The sequence below is a fragment of the Lathyrus oleraceus genome, chromosome 3 (assembly GCF_024323335.1).
Source record: "Lathyrus oleraceus cultivar Zhongwan6 chromosome 3, CAAS_Psat_ZW6_1.0, whole genome shotgun sequence".
Taxonomy (NCBI): Eukaryota; Viridiplantae; Streptophyta; class Magnoliopsida; order Fabales; family Fabaceae; genus Lathyrus; species Lathyrus oleraceus.
This window is the reverse complement of record NC_066581.1, coordinates 190,993,092-191,005,750: the sequence shown is the minus strand read 5'-3', so window position 1 is coordinate 191,005,750 and position 12,659 is coordinate 190,993,092. Positions and strand designations below refer to the sequence as shown.

General features: G+C 39.5%; 1 protein-coding gene across 1 annotated transcript; it reads left to right on the top strand.

Annotated features, from left to right (window-relative positions):
- The first annotated feature begins 1,034 nt into the window (after positions 1 to 1,034).
- Positions 1,035 to 2,807, top strand: LOC127126197 (LRR receptor-like serine/threonine-protein kinase ERL2). Its single transcript, XM_051055083.1, has one exon. The coding sequence runs from the start codon at positions 1,426 to 1,428 to the stop codon at positions 2,608 to 2,610; it is 1,185 nt and encodes a 394-aa protein (XP_050911040.1). The 5' UTR covers positions 1,035 to 1,425; the 3' UTR covers positions 2,611 to 2,807.
- The last annotated feature ends 9,852 nt before the right edge of the window (positions 2,808 to 12,659 follow it).

Here is a 12,659-nt window from a genome sequence, read left to right as displayed (position 1 = left end):
AAATAAGTCAAATAAGTTTAAGAAAAAGTGATTATGATGTTGGTGTAACTGGTTGCGCATTCGCAATAACTGGTTACCATTATTAGTTAATTTTTAGTTTTTAGCAGCTGTAATCGATTACAGATTTTGTGTAACCGATTACAGGTCCGAGAATTTTGTTTTTATGTTATTTGGCTTATGTAATTTATGTCTTAATCCTCTTATATTATTTGTATAAATGCCTTGCCATCCTTATCAATAATAATGTGAATGATAATTTTCACTCTCTCTCTCTCTCCTTCCCCCCCCTCCCTCCCTCCCTCTTCACATTCAATTTCTCCATTATTCACTAACCTTGTAGTTCTAAGTTCTAATAACCCCTACATTTATCATAGGAATTGAAATACCTCTATTTGATTCATTTTCATTTGTGTAGTTTTGTAATACATGACATCCATACACTCAAGCAAGAGATCATATAGAGATAAATATCTTTATTGTAATAGAATTGTATGATTTTATGAATAATATGTGATTTTGATATTTAGCATTCTCTCCATTAATGAATCTCATTGAACGATCATTTGCATAAGACATCGGATTTAATGGAAATCTACGTATTTGTTCATTTACTCACTCAAATATTTTCTGATTTTTTACTTGATATAGACTTTAGAGTGTCAATCTTCCATATCTATTCCCGGTATCGAAAATTCATTATACATCAATGGAGTTGAAGTTCACTAACTTCTGATCGCTACAACATACTTGGAGTTGGAATAACCGAAAGTAAAATAATAATTGTCCTGTTTGGATTTTTGTCATATACAGCTAAAAAGAACCGCAACAATTGATAGCAGAACACACGAAACATGTGAGATAAGATAAGTTTGACCAACCTTTAAATTCAACGTGGCCTTAACGGGAAGTTGCTGAATTATAAAACTGAATCCTCATCCAAGTCCACCTCTTGTTTAAGTGTTTCATTACCTGTCAGTCTCCAAACGTGACCCAACACTACCTTTTTCTCTTAAAACTCCTTCGTTAATCTAATTAAAAAATACATAAACAAAGCAACGACTAGTAAGCAATTAAATTAACAATACTAATTTTTTGGCTTATGATTATAGCATTAACAAATTAAGCAGAAGTTTGCTTGTGACGGTGATTACTCTGCTGCGCCTTGTAAGAGAAGGCAAAATCATGAAAAAGCAAAACTATCAACACAAAAAGCAAAAACATTGATTCACAAAAAAGAATTGCTTCTCTTCCAAGCCAGCTAGAGTTAGTTGATTTTCTATTCACACTGATAATTCTTCACTTCCGCCATTAAAACCTCACACCGCTACTCACGAGAAAGAAGAAGAAAAGGTTTCCATACTTACTCACCACCATTACTATAATAACGCATCAAAACGCTACTCTTCTATTCTTCTCCAACTAACAATGAAGATTTCTACATATTCTCTTATCTTTTTGTGCTTCTTTCAATCCACGCGAGCAATCTTAAATCCTATTGATTTCTTAGCACTACAGTCTATTAGAAGATCGCTTCACGATGTTCCTGGTTCAAATTTCTTTTCAACTTGGGACTTCACTGACGATCCGTGCAACTTCGCCGGAGTTTACTGTGTTTCGGATAAAGTTGTTGCTCTCAATCTCGGTGAATCTAGAGCCGGTTCTCCTGGTTTAACCGGGAAAATAGACACCGCAGTTGGAAAACTCTCTTCTCTCGTCGACTTAACCGTTTCTCCAGGTAGAGTTTACGGTCCTCTTCCTCAGTCCATTTCCAAATTGAAGAACCTCAAGTTTCTCGGCATCAGCCGGAATTTCATCTTCGGCGAGATTCCGGCGGGGCTAGGTCAGCTTCGCAGTCTTCGAACAATCGATCTAAGCTACAATCAGCTCTCCGGAGCTATTCCTCCGTCAATCGGAAAAATGCCAAATCTAAACAACCTGATCCTCCGTCATAACCGTCTCACCGGTTCAATTCCATCCTTCGCTTCAGCTAAAAACCTGAACCGGCTCGATCTAAAGCACAACTCACTCACCGGTTCACTTGCTCCCGATTCTCTCCCATCTTCTCTACAATACCTCTCTCTATCATGGAACCAGCTTACCGGAACGGTGGATCGGGTTTTATACAGACTAAACCGGCTCAACTACCTTGATCTAAGCTTCAACCGGTTCACCGGTTCCATCCCGGCTCAGTTATTCTCATTCCCGCTAACTAACTTACAATTAGAAAGAAACCAATTATACGGTCCGGTTGAACCGTTTAATGAAGTTACAATCCAAACCGTTGATCTTAGTTACAACAAACTATCAGGTGAAATATCACCTTTACTAGCAAGTGTGCGAAATTTGTATCTAAACAATAACGGTTTCACCGGCGAGGTTCCCGGTAGCTTTGTTGAACGGTTATTAGCAGCAAATATTCAGATACTGTATTTGCAGCATAATTATCTTACCGGAATTGTGATAAATCCAACGGCGGAGATTCCATTGAGCAGTTCTCTTTGTTTACAGTATAACTGTATGGTTCCTCCTATCCAGATGACGTGTCCTTCCAAAGCTGGTTACCTCAAAATTAGACCTGCTAACCAGTGCAACCATTACCAATACCATTGAAAATCTCATACCATATATAGTTACATTAATTAAAAAACTAAAGCCATAAACTATAGAGCTTTTGCTTTCTTGTCTTGCGTATTTGATTATTCTTTTTGACTTGTTTTACTATTTCATTATTATTAGTATTTCCTTATTTGAATTTTTCAGATCATATTAATAAGATGATTGTGAAGACTTGCAAATAAGCAGGGAAATTTATAGTGTTATGTGTATTACTTTTACTAGTATATCATATTCATTTTGGCTAGCAAATAAAGTGACAAATTAAAAAGTTTTCTTTGGTGGAATGCTCTTGCTCTTGTGATAAATGTTTTTTTTTTATAAAGAAATTTTTTGATTGTCTACTACTATAACCGACGACTATATGCCCATTAAATCAACTCAGTTGATAGTTAAATATAGACCATCGATTTTAGAGGCATAAATTTGAATTCATGATATTCCATTTACTTACTTTTAAGAGATGAAATTTCAGACAATAGACTATTTGACAAAAAATCACAATTATATATTAACGAAACTATATATGTGTTAAATGGAAAATTGAATCGTTAACTTGCGAAAAATACAATATGTGACAATTCCTTATTATGTAGGATTGTTACAGGTTTTTAAGGTTGTTATGGTATTAGAGAAAATTCAACCAGAGAATATGATAAGCTCTATATATTGTGTTTACAAAGTGAGTTGAATGTCCCTCCTCAACCTTGAGATTGAGGTATTATAGGAAACTCTCAAGTCTAAATCTTATGCTCCAAGAAATTAACATCAACTCTTAGGAGTGTGGGACGCGGGTAGTTACCTCCCCTATTATTCTAAAGAATATGTATTCCTCTTTTTTACTTCCTCGCTCATACCGTTATGAATAAGGACAAATCACTCCCACGATTTCATATAGAATCGAGTGATATAGAAAATAGGCATCATGATCAAATGATGGATGCTTAATAAATGGATGGCTATGAAGCTTTTGCAAGGGTGACATACTACACTTCCTATCATGACAGAGTTTTGATGCCCCCTCATGTGGAACCTTTGCACTTATATCAATACACAATCTCTTAAGTATGATGGCTTGTAAAGGGCAAAGTGATTTAGTTTATTTTTCTCCTCTTATTTGGACGAGTCTTGCGGATGTACCTATGGTGAGTCCCTCAAACATGGGATGAGTCCCTCCGATGTATTTGGGGCAAGTCCCTCAGGTGTACATGGGGCGAATCCCTCGGGTATGGCTTGGGGTACAACTCTAGATGTGAATAAGATGAATCTTCAAACGTGAATTGAGATAAAAGCTCAGTTGTACACACAATATTAAATGCAATTAATGATGATTGAGCCTTAGGAAGCCATATTGGCCTTAATTTCTTACATGTGCCAATGACGTAGGGAATCTTTTCAATTGTTGGGGTGCCTAGTGAGAGGTGGTTGATTACCCCTACAACTGGACTTCCAATTCCAATAAAAATATTCCAGCTCTTCTTATTAACCTTTTAACGTATCTTCTTCTCCCAAGTTTCCATCTATTTTCTTTGGAGATCTACTAGTGCAGAGTACACCTATTTTTAGTTTTTCCATATTCAAATTCTTAACGTCGCTTACAGGTATGGGTCTACCACTCTTTTATTTATTTTTCTTTTAACGATGATTGTTACAACTTTAAAATGTTAAAGAATTGTGGTGTAGTTCCATTATAGATTTAGGCATTTTAGAGTTATGAAAGAACTGGTAATTCTACTAGTGGCTCTCTCTCTTCCTGTTCTTTATCAAGAACTATCAATAACTTAAGGCAAATATGGACGCTAAATATTCTAGTGTTGAAGATTTTGTGTCACTATGCTCTATTGAGGAGAGAATCACTGCCTTTTGGCGGAAAACTGGAATTTCCAATATTGGACACGAAAATGATATTATTAAAGAGTCATGCTCTAAATAAGAGTGGTCAAATATGGCCTCTCTAGGTGGATATCATGCCCCTTAGTTCTATCTATGTGTCTTTACCATTCACAATTTATGTGTTTTAATAGCTTTCATGTTGTTTAAAGTTGAGTTCTTAGAGACTGTAAATGTTGCTCCTTCTCATATTAAGCCCAATGGTTAGAGCATGTTTAGGGAACTCAAAATTATATGCTGACGATCAGAAATCTTCCCCATTGTTGGAATATTCTTTTCTTTCTATGGTACCAAGGTCAGTGCCAAAGGCGTCTGAGTGCCTTTGTGCGTGAAGGAGAATAGCGATCCAAAACGCAACGAAAATCAAAATTTTCTCCTTTAGTGATCCTTACGAATGGGCATGATCAGTGACAGAATCGTTACCTCTTGTGGCAATTGAAACCTTTGATGTAGATCTAAGGAGTGATCACGAATGTTGAATGGTGACAACGCCTCTACTTAGTCCACACGAACGAATTCCTTAAATCTCAGTGCTAGCTGCTACGAATGAAGGCTTTGAGTGAAAGAGAAGCGAAATTTCAACTGAACAAATGCTTATGCACAAGGGTTCTATTTATAGAACCACTTGTCTGGGCTGCAAGCTAAAAAGCCCACTTAAGTGTATGTGGCCCATATCTTATGATATGCCAAAATCACTTAAGTGCGTGCTACCTTACCATATTTCGTATTCTACTTAGGTACATCGTACTTTACGATGTTCTACAATTCACCTAAGTGCACCGTACCTTATGGTGTTCCTTATTTACTTTATCTCTCATCAATCCGTCCTTTTGTGTGTGACCCTTTAGGTTTTCGCTCCTTTAGCAATTATATTAAATCACGTATTTAACATAATAAACAGTGAGCGGTATCTAGCAACACATCACTGCTATCCAAGACACGAAAATGTCACGTGATCTGACAAATCCTTTTGTGATAATACGTATGTATATAATTGCCCTTTTGCCCCTATGTCTATATTGAACATAAGGCATAGACTGTGTCATCATTGTCCAGTTCAGTATTGGGCCCGTAGACATTTATCCTGTTACGCAGGATGGGCAAATTCCATCTAGGTCACTCATGTCCCTCAACATGCTTCGTGGAGTACCCATAAACTATCTTTATGGTCATCCAGTTACGAACAATGTTTGATCAGCAATAAAGCGCTCGACTCTACATCTAGGATCCATAGTGGTTTCAGGTCGAAGGTGTAGCACCTCAAATTTGCACCTATCATTGTACATACATTTTCATATTAGGTCATAGCATATCATGGTCCACTGCATAGCATTGCATTGTCCCATTTGCCTCAAGTGCAAGCCAGTCAAGAAATTAGGTCAAACTGATCAGGAGATCAGTCAATCAAGCAAGCAAGTGAGTTTTTCATTGAGCCAAGGCCCTAGGGTTGGTCCAACATGTTCACATGACTTGGGGATCCATTTGAAGTGTTTAGGTCAAGGATTGGATGTTCAGAAGTCATCAGTCAATGCACAATCAGTCAGAAACCCTAAAAGTCAACTGTTGGTCAACTGTCCATTTAATCAGTGATTTGATGATGGAAATTGGTTTGAGAGGTCTCATCCATGTCCATATAGTCCTGATATATCATGTCAAACACCATCATGGAAGAATTTGAAGCCAGATCAGAAATTTCCAAAAATGGAAACTGGACCTGTAACTGAAACTTACCAAAAATGGAAAGTCTTGATCCTCAAACTTACATCATGATACAAGCTTCAAATGAATTTTTGCCCAACATGAAAGTTGAAGATCTTGTTCTCCCATTTCCAAAAAGTCCAAGAACACTCAATTCCCATGTATGGTTGGCAAGTTATGATCGAATCGTTTTCAGAAATTCTTGAACTTCAAAAGGCCATATCTCTCAAACCATTGGGCCAATTTGGGTGGGGTTTTTTCCTACAAGTCACATTTGATGCCCTCTTTCCAAATATGTCATCCTCATGCACCAAAACCTCATGGATCAAAATGGCATTTTTGAACTTGCCTTAATTAATTTCAAGTGAGTTGAATTTTGACTTTTCAAAATAATCATTTCTAACCAATTCTACCAATCAAACATGTTCTGAAAATGCATTTAAAACTTGTTGGAGGCCCATTCTTGTGCAGTACATACACACATTACCTACTTGCTTGAAAATTGGAAAGAAAGTACACTTTCACCCACTCTACTCCATATTTTCATGAACCATCAAGTACCACAAAAACAGCAGACACACATCATTTTTTCTGCTGAATGAGAACACTAGTGGCAGCCTCAAAAACACAAAAAAAACTCACTCTCTAAAAATCTCATTTTTCTTGCCACTTTCAAAATCTGTCAACATTGGCCAAAGAACTGAACCTTGCCTTGCTTAATACAACATCCATTCATCCTTTTGAACCTGTTTTCACCACCATTCCCCACCTGGAAGCTCACTTACACGACTGTTTTTCTTCACACATCATCCATGGCAGAACTCGGTTTAAGCATTTCCAAGGGTTGTGGAGCTACAAACCACTCACCATTCATCATTTCAAACCACTAGCTTCATCTGTTTGAGCTTATAACACACAAACAACACTGCTTCGTTGATTTCTTCAAAATCAAGTAAGAACTCGAGTCACTCTTTTCTCTAAATCATGGTATGAAATGTGTAGATCTCTTTACCCTGATCATTATGAGCTTTGAATGGTTGAAAATGGTTAAGTATTTAGCAAGTTATGTTGAAATGAAGGTTGATGATTCAAACTTGTTTTGCATGTTACTTGATGGATAGCTCGATTTAGTGGAAACCACGGTTAGATTCGGACTGTATGTTGTTTGCTGATCATGATGTTATGTTTAATTCCCATTTCTGGGATTTTTGTTCATCATTGATGATGAACATTACTGTAGCAAACCCTAAATATGCGTTTTGTTGCCCAGAAACCATGCTGCTCGTGTTTTCCTTTTGCTGCATGCCTTGTTACTGTACCCGTGCCCCATGAGCCAATAGAAACATTTTATTCCCGTGGCCAATACGACACCGTTTGGATAAGTGACTCCCAAAATTACTGAAATGCCATCCGGTCATTTAATTATCCAAATTAATTCATTTAATTTCAATGTTTATTTCATTTTGGTTCATCATCTTACAAAAATCATAACTCACCCATTTCAAATCCAAAATTCATGAATTTTTTTTTATTGTGCTCTGCTTGACCTCTATTATTTTATCATGATTTTTGCTGATTTTTTGGATGGTCGAATTTTAAATGATGCTAGGGTTTTGTTCATGTGACCAAATTTTGTACACTTTGCCAAAACACTTGTGAAATGGTGATACTTTATCCAATGGCTCCCAAATTTTTTGTGCTTAAACTAGACACACTCATGGTGATTTTGGTGTAGAGTTTGTGAATTTATCATTGCTGGTTTGTGAGTTATGATTTTTTTGAATTAGGGTGTGACAATTTGTGTCACACCATTGATGTCCAACTTGATGATTTTTGATACCATGCTTCTTGACCTCCAATTGATCTGATTTTTTGCATGAACCTACTCTTGTATGTATAGTTTACATGTGAATTTTCTTGGAATTATTTGTGGCATTTCCTAATTGTTTGAGATTTTCTCCCCTGCTTGGTCAAATGTTGACCTCATGTGACACTTGTTCCCATTTCATTTGTGAAATTCTCATACTTTATTAGATGGACATGAAATTTTACATGAGATAACTAGACATCCTCATCTTTGCCATGGTTTTAGTCCCATTCAATTATCATACACCATCCCTGATTTATGGTTTTTCTAAGTTGATGCATGTTTGGTTGACTTCTTTGAGCATGTTCAAAATTGCCTTGCCTTTATGATTTTCATTGACTGCCTTCCACTTGTCCAAATGAGATGAAATTTGACATGCTTACCATGATGTGGGTTGTGATTGGTCATGATTTATTTGGTGATTTTTGGAAATGTTTAAGATTGCCTTCTAGTTAAGTCTTGCTGTTGACTTCTTTGAGCTTCTAAATGCCATGTTTTTGACCTAAATTGTTCATGAAATGATGATGATGATTGATATGAATGTGAACCCAATTGGTTGTGTTTCTTGATTGTTTGAACATGATTTTGGATGCTTACCATTTGCTTTTTTGACTTTTTCATTCTCTTTTGACCCTAGGCTTGCCCTAGTGGTCCTGTTACTCACCTTTGAGCTCATGTTTTCAGGTTGACCAACAAATGACCAATGAGACCAATTCTTTTTGATTGAGCTTGCTTAAATATCATTGTCTAACTTGTTTGTTTTGTAGGTGGCTTGGCTCACATGCCTTGAGCCTTGTGCCTTGCACATTCACTTGCTTGTGTTGACTGGTCGATATCTGTTTCATTTGATTTAACTTTGACTTGTATACTAACTGTGCTTGACTGGTTTCAGGTACTTTAGTTGCTCAGTTCCTTGTGAACTTTTGCTTTGCTTTGCTTATATAAGCAATTTGCATTGAGGTATATTTCTCATCTTCATGTAGTCTGGAAGACCTGGCCTGTTACTTGGCCAGGCAACTGTCTGAAGTCCTCCTTAAGAGGCAATGTTTGTGGATGTTTAATTTTGTCCTTGCATAGAGTCAAAAACCTCCTAAGTGAAGAGGCAATTGGCAGAACCCAAGGGATATGCAATCTATCCCTTGCTATTCTGTGTGTCATCTGCTTTGCTCACACCACTGTGTTGATGCATTGCAGATACAAACCCAAGATCTTGTACAATCGTACAGTTGAGTCAGTATCAAATGTGTAGAAGGGTTCCCACTTTCTGAACCCACACATTCTTGTCTTAAGCTCTCCCAGGCCAGGGATAAGAGCTGTGAAGTCTTATCTTCACTCACCTTTCATCTGCTTCACCTTAGCCCCTCAATGGCAAGGTTAAGAGCACATTCACCCAGTTCCAGAGGTTTGTCTGTTGAGGTTGATATGACCCCTCGACTAAAACCTAACCCTTGTTTGAGACACTTGCTTGTGTATAGTGTGTGCTATCTGTGCTTGTATGTTTGTTTGACTTGCTTCCTGTGCAAGATAGGGTTAGTTTAGACTTGCTTCCTGTGCAAGTTAGGTTTTGCTTGGCTTGCTTCCTGTGCAAGTTAAGTGTGTGTGTGGCTTGCTCCCTGTGCAAGTCATGATTAGGATAGGCTGGCTCCCTGTGCCAGTTAGCTAGAAACCTTAACTTAGGGACGACTTTGCATGACAACATCTAGGCTCGAGTCGTAGTCTCCCTAGTGTTGTGTCTCCCTCTGTTATCTGGTTAGGCTAGTCCTGTATCCCTCTGTAGGGGAACTACGTCGCCCTGATCCTCATACCAGATGAGGTACGTAGGCAGGAGATGAGCAGATCTCTCTGGGCGCCTGTGTCTTTGTTTTGTCTTGTTGTGTGCTTGGAAGCTGATGTAAGTCCATCGAGTGGCATTTGGGTTCCAGTGTGGGTTTGTTGGTTCGGATGCTGATGTAAGCCCAGTGATTGGCATTCAGGCTCCATGTTTGCCTTCTTGAGTGTGTTTTGGTTCGGATGCTGATGTAAGTCCAGTGATTGGCAGTCAGGCGCCATGTTTGCCTGTGTGTGCCTTGTTTGTGTTTGTGTGCGTGTCAGCCGAGCTACGAATGCTCTGATTCTCCTTCGTCCAAAGGAGATACGTATGCATAGGATGCGATATCCTAGCGAGCATGTGTCGTTTCCCCAGTCCGAACTACTTCGACTCTGATGTCTATGCCTGATAGACTAAGTAGGCCCAGGATGCGATATCCTGCCGAGTCAGTCTCTTTTGTTTTCTTGTGTCTCTTTCAGCCAGTGTGCGTGAGTTTGAGCAGTGTTTAGCAACCATTTTCCTTTCTATTGTGCGTGGATCCCGTCGAGTACGACGGATGCGTAGGGGTGCTAATACCTTCCCTTCGCATAACCGACTCCCGAACCCATTCTCTTTGGTCGCGAGACCATGTTCTTTCCAGGTTTACTCTGAGCGTTTCCTTTCCCTCTTTTGGGATAAATAACGCACGGTGGCGGCTCTGTTGTTTTGTTTTCCCGCCGGTTTTTCGCGTGATGCGACAGCTGGCGACTCTGCTGGGGATACTAGAGAAGTTGACCTATGCTGGTCCATCTTCCCTAAGCGAGTCTCTCCTAGCGCTCTCTAGGTTAGGGTTTTGGTTGTTGTTTGCTGTTTTTTATTGCATTCATTCCATTTATTGTTTGCATTTATGTTTGCACTTATGTTTGCATTCATTCACATTCATTATTCATCTGGCTGGTTGTTTGTTTCTCTCTGCTGGGGTGGGAGTTACATGAGGTAAAAGGCCCAATACCCAGGCCATGAGTGAAATCTAGGATACTTAGGAATAGAGTGATTCATGGGAAGCGGGTGGTATTGCGCCACTTAGCGGAACATTGATATCACGAGCAGTTCAGACCCTGGTGGGACATTATCGTTACATACTTCGGGTGTGTATATGATGATGTTCTGCGAAAGGTTATTTATGCTGCGTTTCTCTCGACCTTACCCTGGCCTAGATGACACCCGTGAGTGGGGAGGGAATGATCATTATTACAGGTGCAGTTGGTGACTTGTTGGTGACTTGTTGGTGACTTGTTGGTGACTTGTGATCCTGTTGGTGACTATTGGTTCAGAATTTCGGGGTCTCAGATGACTTTGGGTTTCAGATGAATTTGTGGTTCCGAGTTCAAGCCGAAGCTTTGATCCTGTGTTCTGAGAGACCCAGCCAACCAGTCCAGTCTGCATCATTTGCATCATAGCATATTTATTTTTCAAAAGAAACGCAATAAAAAAAAAGGATACAAAAAAAGAAAAGGAAAGAAAAAAAAACTAATCCCTGCATGCATATCATTTCTCAGGTACATTCTAGAGCTTGTTCACTGATAGAGATGGCAACAGTCCCAGAGTTGAAGCGGAAGACTTGTTCCTACAGCTTTCACCGTGAACCTTTGACGTCTCTGATTGAGTTGAGCAACCTTATGACCAGTGGTAGCCAGAAGGGGTTTGTTGACCAGTATGGAGATATTCTGACACTGTTGAAGATGGTAGTCGATCCGGTGCCGTTGCAGACTCTTCTACAGTTCTACGACCCAGAGCTTCATTGTTTCACCTTTCAAGATTATCAGTTGGCGCCTACTCTTGAGGAGTACTCCATTCTGCTGAGTGTCCTGGTCCGGTATCAGGTTCCTTTCTTGGATGTGCCCAAGGAGGTTGATTTCAGAGTTGTTGCCAGAGCTCTCCATTTGGGTATCAAGGAAGTCAGTGATAGTTGGAAGTCTAGTGGGGATGTTGTAGGATTGCCTTTGAAGTTTCTATTGAGGGTAGCTAGAGAAGAAGCAGAGAAGGGAAGTTGGGAAGCATTTCATGCTCAGTTGGCCGTCATGATCTATGGGATCGTCCTGTTTCCGAGTATGCCCAATTTTGTTGACTATGCTGCAGTCAGTATTTTCATTGGAGGAAATCCAGTTCCTACTCTGTTAGCTGACACTTACTATGCTATTCACAGTAGGCATGGTAAGGGTGGGGCTATCAGGTGTTGTCTCCCGCTTTTGCTCAGATGGTTCTTGTCTCTCCTGCCAGTCAGTGGACCTTTTGTGGATGCTCAGAGCACGCATAAGTGGACTCAGAGGGTTATGTCTCTTACCTCCTATGATATCAGGTGGCAATCTTACCGGATGGATGTGCGTAACGTCATTATGAGCTGTGGAGGATTCCGTAATGTGCCACTCGTAGGGACTAGGGGTTGCATCAATTACAACCCGGTTCTTTCTCTTCGCCAGTTGGGGTTTGTGATGAAGGGAAGACCACTTGAGGCTGAGGTAGCTGAAAGTGTGTATTTTGAGAAGCAGAGTGACCCGGATAGATTGGAGCAGATAGGGAGAGCTTGGAAGTCTATTGGTATGAAGGATGGATCTGTCTTAGGGAAGAAGTTTGCCGTTGCTATGCCCGATTACACTGATTGGGTCAAGGAGAGAGTAGAAACTTTGTTGTTACCCTACGATAGGATGGAGCCGTTGCAGGAGCAACCACCTTTGATCCTTGCTGAGAGTGTGCCTGCGGAGCACTACAAGCAAGCCCTGATGGAGAATCGCCGTTTGAGAGGGA

What these genes read in the sequence shown, in the direction of transcription:
- LOC127126197 (XM_051055083.1), top strand. Translation starts at nt 1,426, where the DNA reads ATGAAGATTTCTACATATTCTCTTATCTTTTTGTGCTTCTTTCAATCC.